Raw genomic sequence first — 12624 nt, 5'->3', positions numbered from 1 at the left:
CTAGAGCCCGCGAGCCACAGCTACTGAGCCCTTGTGCCACAACTACTGAAGACCACATGCCTAGAGCCTGTGCTCCACAACAAGAGAAGTCACCGCAATGAGAAGCCCACGCACTGCAACAAAGAGTAGCCCCCGCTCACCACAACTAGAGAAAGCCTGCATGCACAGCAACAAAGACCCAATGCAGCCAAAAAAATAAATAAATTTATTTTTAAAAAATAATTTCAAAAAATGGTTAAGACAGTAAATTTTATGTTATGTATGTTTTAATGCAATAAAAAAGAGAAAAAAACTACGAGATACAACCTCACACCCATTAGGATGGCTATTATTTAAAAAAAAGAAAATAATACGTGTTGGTGAGGAAATGGAGAATTTGGAACCTTATGGTACTATGTATGGGAATGTAAAATGGTACCGCTGCTATGGAAAACAGTGGTTCCTCAACAAAGTAAAAACAGAATTACCATATGATCTAGAAATTCCATTCTGGGTCTATACCCAAAAGAATTGAAAGCAAGTGGCCAGTGGGGCTTGTGTTCATGGGTTTAACAGGACAGTAGTAAACAAACAGCTCTTAACTGGACAGCCCAGGGCTAAGTGCAAAGAAAGCATACAGAAAACACCCTTTTTCCATTCTTCCCCTGAAAGAGATATATTTGTGTACTTTAAAAGTTGCTGCCTGAGGGTCTGGCTTCCAATCAGCCTGAATCTAGGTGCAGACTGAGATCCTTCCCTTTGGAAGGCTGACAAGTCTTGGCACACCCTCAACTACTGGGAACCACTAAGAACAAAGTAGGCTGCTTGAACAATCACAAAGGTGTGAGAGATAACAAAGAGATAGGGAAGGGTTGGACAATATGGTTCATCTCTTACATGAGACCATTCCTTCAACACTAGGAGAGGTAGCTGTTTTATCTAATGCACAGAAACCAACACAGAGGGTTAAGGAAAATGAAGAAACATAGGAATATGTTCCAAATGAAACAAAAAGAGAAACCCTCACAAGAACACTTTAATGAAATGGAGATAAGTGATTTACCTGACTAAAGTTCAAAATAAGAGTCATAAAGATGCTCACCAAGGTCAGAAGAATGCCTGAACAAATTGAGAATCTCAACTAAGAGATAGAAAATATAAGAAAGTACAAAATAGAAGTCTCAGAGCATGCAATAACTGAACTGAAAAATACAATAGAAGGATTCAACAGCAGACTAGATGAAGCAGAAGAAAGGGTCAGCAAACTCAAAGACAGTAGAAGTCATCCATTCAGAGCAGCAAAAAGAAAGAATAATTAAAAACAGTGAAGATATTGAAAAAGAAAATATACATGTATAACTGAATCACTGCTGTACACCTGAAACTAACACAACGTTGTTAATCAACTATACTCCAATATAAAAGTTTAAAATTAAATTTAAAAAATCAGTGAAGATAGATTAAGGGACTTAAGGGACATCAAAAGGACCAATATTCACATTATAGAGATCCCAGAGGAGAAGAGAAAGAGGAAGGGACAGAAAACTTATTTGAATAAATAATGGCTGAAAACCTCCTTATCCTGGGGAAGGAAACAAACTTCCAGATTCAGGAAGTCCAGTGAATCCAAACAAGATGAACCCAGAGAAACCCATACCAAGACATTATACTTAAATTGTCAAACTTAAAGACGAGGAAAGAATCTTAAAAGCAACAAGAGAAAAACAACTTGGGAACCCCCATATGACTGTCAGCAGATTTCTCAGCAGAAACTTTGCAGGTCAGGAGGGAGTGGCATAATATATTCAAAGGGCTGAAAGAAAAAAATTGCCAACCAAAAATTGCTTTACACCTGGCAAAGTTGTCCTCCTTCAAAATTGAAGAAGAGATAGAGAGTTTTCCAGACAAGCAAAAGCTGAAGGAGTTCATCACTACTAGGCCTTGCAAGAAATGTTAAAGGGACTTCTTTAAGCTGAAATAAAAGGGCAGTAATTAGTAACAGGAAAACATATGAAACTATAAATCTCACTGGTAAAGGTAAATATATAGTAAAGTTCAAAATAATCTAATGTAAAAGTGGTGGTTTAATAACTTCAGATGTACAGACACACACAGACTGAAAGTGAAAGGATGGGAGAAGATATTCTATGCAAATGGAAACCAAAAGAAAGCTAGGTTAGCTATATTTATTCAGACAAAAATAGACTTTAAGACAAAGACTGTAGTAGACACAAAAGTAGGTCACTATAAAGGGGTCAATCCAACAAGAGAATATAACACTTATAAATATTTATGTACCCAATATAGGAGCATCTAAATATACAAAGCAAATATTAATAGTCCTAAAGGGAGAAGTAGACAGCAATATAATAATAGTGGGCTTTAATACCCCACTTTCATCAATGGATAGGTCATTCAGAAAGAAAATCTGTAAGGAAACACTGGACTTAAACTACACATGGACTTAACAGACATTTACAGAACACTCCATCCAAAAGCAGCAGAATACACTTTCTCTCAAGTGTAGAGGGAACATTCTCCTGTACAGACCATATATTAGACCACAAAACAAGTGTTAATAAATTTAAGTTTAAAATCATATCAAGCGGACTTCCCTGGTGGCACAGTGGCTAAGAATCCACCTGCCAATGCAGAGGACATGGGTTCAAGCCCTGGTCTGGGAAGATCCCACATGCCACAGATCAACTAAGCCCGTGTGCCACAACTACTGAGCCTGCGCTCTAGAGCCCACAAGCCACAACTACTGAGCCCGCGTGACACAACTACTGAAGCCCGTCCGCCTAGAGCCCGTGCTCCGCAACAAGAGAAGCCACCACAATGAGAAGCCTGCGCACCATGATGAAGAGTAGCCCCTGCTTGCCATAACTAGAGAAAGCCCACGCACAGCAACAAAGACCCAGTGCAGCCATTAATTAATTAATTAAAATGTCAAAAGAAATTTTTTTAAATCATATCAAGCATCTCTTCTAATGACAATGGTATGAAATTAGAAATCAATTACAAGAAGAAAACTGAAAAATTCACAAGTATGTGAAAAGTAAAGAACATGCGACTTAACAACCAATGGGTCGAAGAAGAATTCAAACAAGAACTCAAAAAATACCTTGAGACAGATTAAATGGAAATATAACATACCAAAACTTATGAGATGCAACAAAAGCAGTTCTAAAAGGGAAGTTCATAGCAATAAGTGCCTACATTAAAAATAAGAAAAAAATGTCATCAAGAACATAGGGGTAAGACAGGAATAAAGACACAGACCTACTAGAGCATGGACTTGAGGATATGGGGAGGGGGAAGGGTAAGCTGTGACAAAGTGAAAGAGTGGCATGGACATATATACACTACCAAACGTAAGGTAGATAGCTAGTGGGAAGCAGCCGCATAGCACAGGGAGATCAGCTCGGTTCTTTGTGACCGCCTGGAGGGGTGGGATAGGGATGGTGGGAGGGAGATGCAAAAGGGAGGGGATATGGGAACATATGTATATGTATAACTGATTAAATTTGTAAAATAAAAAAAAAAAGAAAGATCTCAAATAAATTACCTAACCTTACACCTCAAGGAACTAGAAAAAGAACAAACTAAGCCTAAAGTGAACAGAAGGAAGGAAATAACAAAGATCAGTGGGGAAATAAATGAATAGAGACTTAAAAGACAATAGAAAAGATCAATGAAACTACGAGCTAGTTTTTTGAAAAGTAAAACAAAATAGACAAAGCTTTAGCTAGATTCACCAAGAAAAAAAAGACAGAGGACTCAAATAAATAATACCAGAAATGAAAAAGGAGACATTAAACTGATACCATAGAAATACAAAAGATAGTAAGAAATCAGACAACCTAGAAGAAATGGATAAATTCCTAGAAATGCACAACTTACCAGGACTTAGCCATGAAGAAATAAGAAAATCTGAACAGACCAGTTACTAGCAAAGAGATGGAATCAGTAATCAAAAACCTCCCAAAAAACAAAAGTCCAGGACCAGATGGCTTCACTGGCAAATTCTACCAAACATTTGAACAAGAATTAATACTAATCCTTCTCAAACTCTTCCAAAAAACAGAAGAGGAGGGAACACTCCCAAATTCATTCTATGAGGCCAGCATTACCCTGACACCAAAACCAGACAAGGACACCACAAGAAAAGAAAATTACAGGCCAATATCACTGATGAACATAAATACACAATCCTCAACAAAATTTTAGCAAACTGAATTCAACAATACATTAAAAGGATCACACACCATGGTCAAGTGGGATTTGTTCCAGGGATGTATGGATGGTTCAACATCTGCAAAACAACCAATGTCATATATCAAATTAACAAAATGAAAGATAAAAATCATATGATCATCTCAAGAGATGCAGAAAAAGCATATGACAATATTCAACATCGATTTATGATAAAAATTCTCAACTAAGTGTGTACAGAGGGAATGTACCTCAACATAATAAAGGCCATATATGACAAGCTGACAGCTAACATCATACTCAACAGTGAAAAGTTGGAAGCTTTTCCTCTAAGATCAGGAACAAGACAAGGATGCCTACTCTCACCACATTTATTCAACATAGTATTTCAAGTCCTAGACAGAGTAAGAAAAAGATATCCAAATCAGAAAGGAAGAAGTAAAACTGTCTCTCTTTACATACAACATATATATAGAAAACCCTAAAGACTTCACAAAAAAACTGTTAGAATAAACAAATTCAGTAAAGTTACAGGATACAAAATCAATATACAAAAATCAGCTGTGTTTCTATACACTGATAACAAACCATCAGAAATAGAAATTAAGAAAATAATCCCAATTGCATCAAAAAGAGTAAAATACCTAGGAATAAATTTAACCAAGGAGGTGAAAGACTTGTACACTGAAAACTATGACATTGATGAAAGAAATTAAAGAAGACACAAATAAATAGAAAGATACTCCATGCTCATGGATTGGAGGAATATTGTTAGAATGTCCATACTACCTAAAGCAATCTACAGATTGAACACAATCCCTATCAAAATCCCAATGGTATCTTTCAGAGAAATAGAATAAACAATCCTAAAACTTGTATGGAACAACAAGACCCCAAATAGCCAAAGCAAACTTGAGGAAGAAGAACAAAGCTAGAGGCATCATGCTTCCTGATTTCAAACTATATTACAAAGCTATAGTAATCAAAGCAGTATGGTATTGGCATAAAATATATACACATAGATCAATGGAATAGAATAGAGATCCCAGAAATAAGCCCATACATATATGGTCAATTAATTTAGGACAAAGTAGCTAATAGTATGCAATGACAAAAGAATGGTCTCTTCAATAAGTAGTGCTGGGAAAACTGGACAGTCACATGCAAAAGAATGAAACTGGTGGGAATTCCCTGGCGGTGCAGTGGTTAGGACTCTGTGCTTCCACTGCCAGGGCCTCAGGTTCAATCCCTGGTTGGGGAACTAAGATCCCGCAAGCCGCACAGTGTGGCCAAAAAACAAAAGAAACTGGACCACTATCTTACACCATACACAAAAATCAACTCAAAATGGATTAAAGCCTCAAATGGAAGACCTGAAATCATAAAACTACTAAAAGAAAACATAGGTGGTAAACTCCTTGACATCAATCTGGTGTTAACTTTTTGGATTTGACGCCAAAAGCAAAGGAAACAAAAGCAAAAATAAACAAGTGGGACTACATGAAACTAAAAGGCTTCTGCACAGCAAAGGAAACCATCAACAAAATGAAAAGGCAATCTAAGAAATGGGAGAAAATATCTGCAAATCATGTAACTGATAATGGGTTAATACCCAAAATATATAAAGAACTCATACAACTCAATAGCAAAAAAAACAAAAAAATCTGATTTTTAAAAGGGCCAAGATTCTGAATAGACATTTTTCCAAAGAAGACATACAGATGGCCAACAGGTACATGGCAACAGCCAAAATGCACCTCCCTTGGAGAGCCCTGAACAAACACTGGTACACAGACTGACAGCACTGGGGGACACACAGATGGTGCTGCTGGCCACAGTCTTGCCCAGCCTGAGTCCCTGGGCCTGCCCTGTGTGCCCAGCCTCAGGTCTCTAACCCAGATCTCGGGTTCCTTCCCTTGGATGTGGTATGCTGGGTAAAGCCCTGGACTTGGGGTTCCCCTCCCTGACCCTTCCCTCCCAAACCCTCCACCCCCAATTAAGGCCCCAAGTCGGTGCTGGAGACCCATTCCTCTGAGGTGCAGCTCTGACCCCACCTCCTGGACCAGGGAATACATACCTTCAGGGTCTGCACATTTTGGTGCATAAGGTAGGCCAAGATGGCTGCACAGCTGCGACTGATGCCCATGGTGGAAAAGACCAGGATGACAGAGCCAAGCTCCAGGTGAACTTCTGCAAATGGAAGGAAAGGTATGAGGTTGTGCGTGGCCCCCTTCCTTGTGGGTCTGTAAGATGACTGGCCTCAGTGGGTCCAAGAGTAGGTTCAGAACCAGCACACCACGGTCTAGGCAAGTCACATGACATCTCTAGGATACTGTTTCATTGCCTGGCAAATGGGGATCCTCAGACCTAGCTGGCAGTTCAAGAGAATCACGCCTGGGCATTCACCATTATCATGCAAAGGCCTTTTCTGGGCTATGCAGGCTTCCATCCCAGGAAGGTCTGCTACCAGTTGACCTCCCCAGGTGGGGATAAAAAGACTATACCCCAAGGGCACTTGGGTGCTGACAGAGGCAGTGTAGCCTGGATGTGAATCACAACCAGTAAGTACTGGCTGTTGGGCTTGGGCACTCTAACCCACAGTTTCCTCATCTGCAAAATGTGATAACAGTACATTACCTACCTGATAAGATTTTGCACTGTGCTTAGCCCAGTGCCTGGCACACAATTGTCAGCTAACCACACTCAATAACGCCCCTGGGGCTGTCAATCTCACCCAGTGAGGGGTGGGAAGGAAATCTAAGCTGGCATCTTAGGCTGGTTGGTAACCCCCAAGAACTGAAGATAAATATACCAAGTGCAAAATCACAGACTGTCAGAGCTGGAGGATGACTCAGATGATTAAGGCCAACTGCCTCATTGTATGGATAAGGAAACTGAGGGACAGAGAAGTTAAGGGTTGGCTCAGAGCCACCCAGTGAGATGGGGCTGGAGAGGGGGCTTCTTTGGGCCACAGGGCTCTGCCACCCCATGATGGGATGCAGGGCAAGTCTCAGTCTTAGCTCCTAGGCAAGTGATAGTTACAACCTCCCAGAAAAATAAAGGATGTCTGGGCCAAAATGTCATTCTCAGGCTGGGGGCTGTGTTGGTGCTGAGCAGGCCGTCCTGGGGTGGGCTTCTAACCGGACACAACCTTGCTCCCTCCAGGGATCTTGCTCTCCTTAGGATGACTGAAAACTCCACTCTCAGTGAGGCAAGCGGCTGGTGGGCACTGCTGTGTGTGGTAGGAGAACAGAAGGGGCACTGGGCCCACACACTGGGGACCATGAAATTCAGAGATGGAAGGGCTCTGGAGTCTTCCTTTTACCCCACCACACTGACCAGATAGGAGGGCCGGGACAAGTGAGATTCACCTGCAGGTCACCAGAGCCTAGCCCGGAGCAGGGCTTCATGAACATATGCACCCAGGATGGGCCAGCACCCTCATTTCACAACAGGCACAGTGATGCCGAGACTGGAGCTTGGCCAGGCGTGAAAGGGCATAGCGATCCAGCCAGGGCCAGAACACAGGGCACTCAATCCACAGTCTGGGGCTCTCATTTGGCCCCACTGCTCCCAAGGTAAACGCGTGGCTGCCCATATTGCCAAGGACCCCCCTGGAGGCAGGCTTGTCCCGGGGCTTGGCCACACCTGGCTGGGCATGTGCTGGGCCCTGCCCTTTTTCTCCTGAGTGCTGGGAGTGGCAGTCAGCAATAGGCATGTGGATGAGGTACCACAGCCCCTCTGCTCCCTGGGCACAGACCAGTCGCTGCCTGGTTAAAGAATGCTCCTTACCAATGAAGTGACAGAGGTGGCGTAAAAAGGGTGTAATGTTGGCTTCCAGGGAATCTTCTATCTGGATGTGCAGAAGCTTGTCGGCGTCACCTACAAAACTAAACGGAAGAACAGCACAGGTAATCAGGCAAACTCACACAGAGCCCTACTGTGGCATCTTTCACCCACAGCAATGGGATCATAGGGGTAGGAGGCTGAACTAGCATCAGGGAGATGTGGGCAAATAAATGAACCCCTCTCAAAAAAAACAGCACCTACCTCATAGGGGTGTTGTGTAGATTAAGTCAATTAATCTATGTAAAGCATTCAGCAATCTGCTTGGCACATGGTAGTGCCCCAAAAATGTGACATTGTTATTATTAAACAAACCTGATGCTTTCTTAGAATACAGTGAAGATAGTGAGGGTGGAAAGGAATATGTAATGAATCTGCTGATGAAAATAAATGCAGACCCTACTCCAGTGTATGCTGATTTCTAAAAGCCCTTTCAATTCTGTCAATGCATGCCACTAGGAATCTTATATAAATAAATTATACTAATATAAAAAAAAACAAAAAAACAATGGTTTTTCTACTTACAACGGCCCTGTCTCCATGGAGACATTGACATGTGCTTTGATTTTCAAATCCTTCTGAATTTTAGGGTCGCAGGCTTGCCTGAAATTTCCCAGGTAGATCCTGCCTGGCATTATCTCAACAGGGTACGGTTGGAAAGCATCCAGTTCCTGAGGTGGAGAAGGAGAAAGGCTGCTATGATAATAATCCCCAGAGAAGAAGTTGTTTTTGTTTCATCTCTTGAAATGTGGCTCAGCAAACAAGCTTAGAAAGACAAACTGGGACAGTGAATGAGACTAACCCATTGTTCATTGTGGCACTATTTATAATAGCCAAAACATGGAAGCAACCTAAATGTCCATCGACAGAGGAACGGATAAAGAAGACGTGGTACATATAACACATGGAATATTACTCAGCCATAAAAAAGAATGAAATAATGCCCTTTGAAGCAACATGGATGGACATAGAGATTATCATACTAAGTGAAGTAAGTCAGACAGAGAAAGACAAATATCATATGCTATCACTTATATGTGGAATCTAAAAAGGTGATACAAATGAACTTATTTACAAAACGGAAACAGACTCACAGACATAGAAAACAGACTTCTGGTTACCAAAAGGGAAAGGTAGAGGGGGAAGGATAAATTAGGAGGTTGGGATTAACATATACACACTACTATATATAAAATAGATAATCAACAAGGACCTACTGAATAGCACAGAGAACTCTGCTCAGTATTCTGTAATAACCTATATGGGAAAAGAATCTGAAAAAGAATGGATATATGTATATGAATATCTGAACCACTTTGTTGTGCACCTGAGACTAACACAGCATTGTAAATCAGCTATATCCCAATATAAAATAAAAATTAAATTAAAAACAGGGACTTCCCTGGTGGTCCAGTGGTAAAGAAGCCACCTTCCAATGCAGGGGACACGGGTTCGATCCCTGGTCAGGGAACTAAGATCCCACGTGCTGTGGAGCAACTAAGCCCAAGCACCACAACTACTGAGCTCACGCACCTCAACAAGAGAGCCTGTGTGCCACAAACTACAGAGCTTATGCGCTCTGGAACACGCACACCACAACTACAGAGCCCACAAGCCCTGGAGCCTGCACGCCACAACTAGAGAGAAGCCCGCGTGCTGCAACGAACAGCCCACGCCCCAACGAAAAGACCCCTCATGCCTCAACAAAGATCCCACGTGCCGCAACTAAGACCCGACACAGACAAAAATAAATAAGTAAATTAATTAATAATAAATAAAGCTTTTTTAAAAACAAAACTACCCTTTGATCCAGCAATCCAACTTTTGGTATATATCTGAAGGAAATGAAATCACCATCTTGAAGACATATCTGCACGTGCCCCCCCGCCCCAGGATCATTTGAGCATTATTCAAAAAGACATAGAAATGACCTAAGCGGCCATCAATGGTGAATGGATAAAGAAAATATAGCATATATATACAATGGAATATGGTTCAGCCATAAAGAAGAAGGAAATCCTGTCATTTGTGACAACATGAATGGACCTTGAGGCCATTGTGCTAAGAGAATAAGTCAGAAAAAAACAAATACTGCATGATCTCACTCATATGTAGAATCTAAAAAAGTGAAAGTCGGGACTTCCCTGACAGTCCAGTGGTTAAGACTCCACACTCTCAATTCAGGGGCACAGGTTCTATCCCTGGTCAGGGAACTAAGATTCCACATGCCACACGGAGTGGCCAAAAATAATAATAATAATAATAAAATAATAAAATAAAATAAAAATAAAAAAGCAAAACTCATGGAAACAAAGAGTAGAGTGATGGCTGTCAAGGGCTGTGGGGGTGAGGGAAATGGGGAGATGTTGGTCACGGTTATAAACTTCCAGATATAAGGCAAATAAGTTCTGGGGATCTAACGTACAGCATGGTGACTACAGTTAACAATGCAGAGCTTCCCTGGTGGCGTAGTGGTTAAGAATCCGTCTGCCAACGCCAGGGACACAGGTTCGAGCCCTGGTCCAGGAAGATCCCACACGCTGCGGAGCAACTAAGCCCTTGCACCACAACTGCTGAGCCTGCGCTCTAGAGCCCGCAAACCACAACTGTGGAAGCCCGCACGCCTAGAGCCCATGCTCTGCAACATGAGAAGCCACTGCGATGAGAAGCCCACGCACCACAACAAAGAGTAGCCCCCGCTTGCCTCAACTAGAGAAAGCCCACGCACAGCAACGAAAACCCAACACAGCCACAAATAAATAAATTTATTTATTTATTAAAAAAAAATGCAGGGCTTCCCTGGTAGTGCAGTGGTTGAGAATCTGCCTGCTAATGCAGGGGACACGGGTTCGAGCCCTGGTCTGGGAGGATCCCACATGCCGCGGAGCAACTGGGCCCGTGAGCCACAACGACTGAGCCTGCGCGTCTGGAGCCTGTGCTCCGCAACAAGAGAGGCCGCGACAGTGAGAGGCCCGCGCACCGCGATGAAGAGTGGCCCCCGCTTGCCACAACTAGAGAAAGCCCTCGCACAGAAACGAAGACCCAACACAGCAAAACTAAATAAATAAATTAATGAAAAAAAATACAGTATTATGTACTTGAAAGTTGCTAAGAAAGTACATCTTAAATGTTCTCATCTCACACACACACAAAAAATGGTAATTATGTGAGGTGACGGATGTGTTAATCTTATGGTAATCATTCTGCATATATGTGTATCAAGTCATCTTGTTGTAAACCTTAAATTTACACGATGTTATATGTCAATTATATATCAAAGCCAGAGGGAAAATTACAAAATTTGATCGTTTCCAAGGAAAGATTATTAGAGCACCAATCAGGTGTCTAGAAACAATTATCATCAAATAATAAGACTAATCTTATAAACAAGTTGGAAAACAGCCAGAAAAGCATGCCAGTCTAAGACTGTTCTCAAAGCATGCCTCCAGGAAACTGAGAACTAATGAAAATTCCCCTAACGGTTTCTTGGGTTACCTATTACAGTTCATATGTCTGTAATAAAACAGTGGCTACATATTTGTTGTTGTCATGGATTGAAAACTTACCTGTTACATTTAGTAAAATAAAACCTAGGCATAACCCCAAAAGAAAAAAAAAAGAAATCCACTAACATTGTATGAACTGATGTTTCTAATATGATCTGTTTAGAGACCCCTTTGTTCCCATCAGTTTTCCATGGGAAATACTAACCTATATAATTTCAAAGGTCAAACCAGCTCCAAAATGCCTCTGGCTCCAAGTCTGACTCAGAACCAACACCTAAAGTACCTCAAGCTATTTTGCTGTCCACTTGAGCCTTTCAGAGCCTTCTGGCTTCAGCACATCTCCCCTCACCATGAACCTACCACAAGCCCACATTCCTCCCAAACTGTTAGCCTCAAAAGCCTTTATCAATGAGCAGACACCACACTGAGCCAAACCTCAAGTCTGTGAGACACACGGCCCTTCTACATGCAAGCAGGCCCACTACTTGCAGATGTGACCCAAAGCACTGCCCAGGGTTCAGGGTGACCCCACCCAGGATGCTCAGCTTGCCGGGGGGCCAAATGAAATCCTCGTGGTTTCATTCGGAAAATCTCACACAATACCCACCACAAATCTGTCAACTCTTCCTGATGCTTTCGAACCAGCTTCCTTTCCTGTGGTTGTAACGGCTGTGGGGGAGAGGGTGTGGGACGGATAAAACATGCTTTGCTGTTAATTCTAGAGGACACGATTTTGACAACCACATCGACAAATGTAAAAGAAACTGGTGTCACAAATTAACATGCCCAAACCGAGCCCACTGCCTTCCCCCGACACTGCCACTGCCTCCTCCTGTGTCCCCTTCTCAATGAGCCACACCACTGGCCACCTGTCACCCACACCTGAACTGTGGCATTATTCTAGACTCCTCCCTCTCCCATGCCCCCCGCCCCATGTCTAATCAAAGCCGTTTCCTAAGTATTTCTTGAACCTGTCCTCTCCTCTTCATCCCTGCCTCCTAGCAGGTCTCCCCAGACCCACTCTGCCCGCATTGGTCTGGGCTCTGCTCTGCGATCAGAGTTGATCCTTCTAAAGGGC

At 42.2% G+C, this 12624-nt stretch overlaps 1 protein-coding gene across 6 annotated transcripts in view; it reads right to left on the bottom strand.

Annotated features, from left to right (window-relative positions):
- STYXL1 (serine/threonine/tyrosine interacting like 1) overlaps nucleotides 1–12624 on the bottom strand; it is a 62661-nt gene that overhangs the window by 4783 nt on the left and 45254 nt on the right. For all 6 annotated transcript variants that reach the window (XM_060079422.1, XM_060079420.1, XM_060079424.1 and 3 more), the window contains 3 exons: nucleotides 8566–8711; nucleotides 7987–8084; nucleotides 6272–6384 (listed from right to left, as the gene is read on the bottom strand). In XM_060079422.1, coding sequence (XP_059935405.1) covers nucleotides 6272–6384; nucleotides 7987–8084; nucleotides 8566–8711 — 357 coding nt within the window. The remainder of the gene's footprint in view (nucleotides 1–6271; nucleotides 6385–7986; nucleotides 8085–8565; nucleotides 8712–12624) is intronic.

This window comes from Mesoplodon densirostris, chromosome 16 (genome assembly GCF_025265405.1).
Source record: "Mesoplodon densirostris isolate mMesDen1 chromosome 16, mMesDen1 primary haplotype, whole genome shotgun sequence".
NCBI lineage: Eukaryota > Metazoa > Chordata > Mammalia > Artiodactyla > Ziphiidae > Mesoplodon > Mesoplodon densirostris.
Note: the sequence above shows the minus strand (reverse complement) of the source record. Positions and strands in the feature narration are given on the sequence as shown.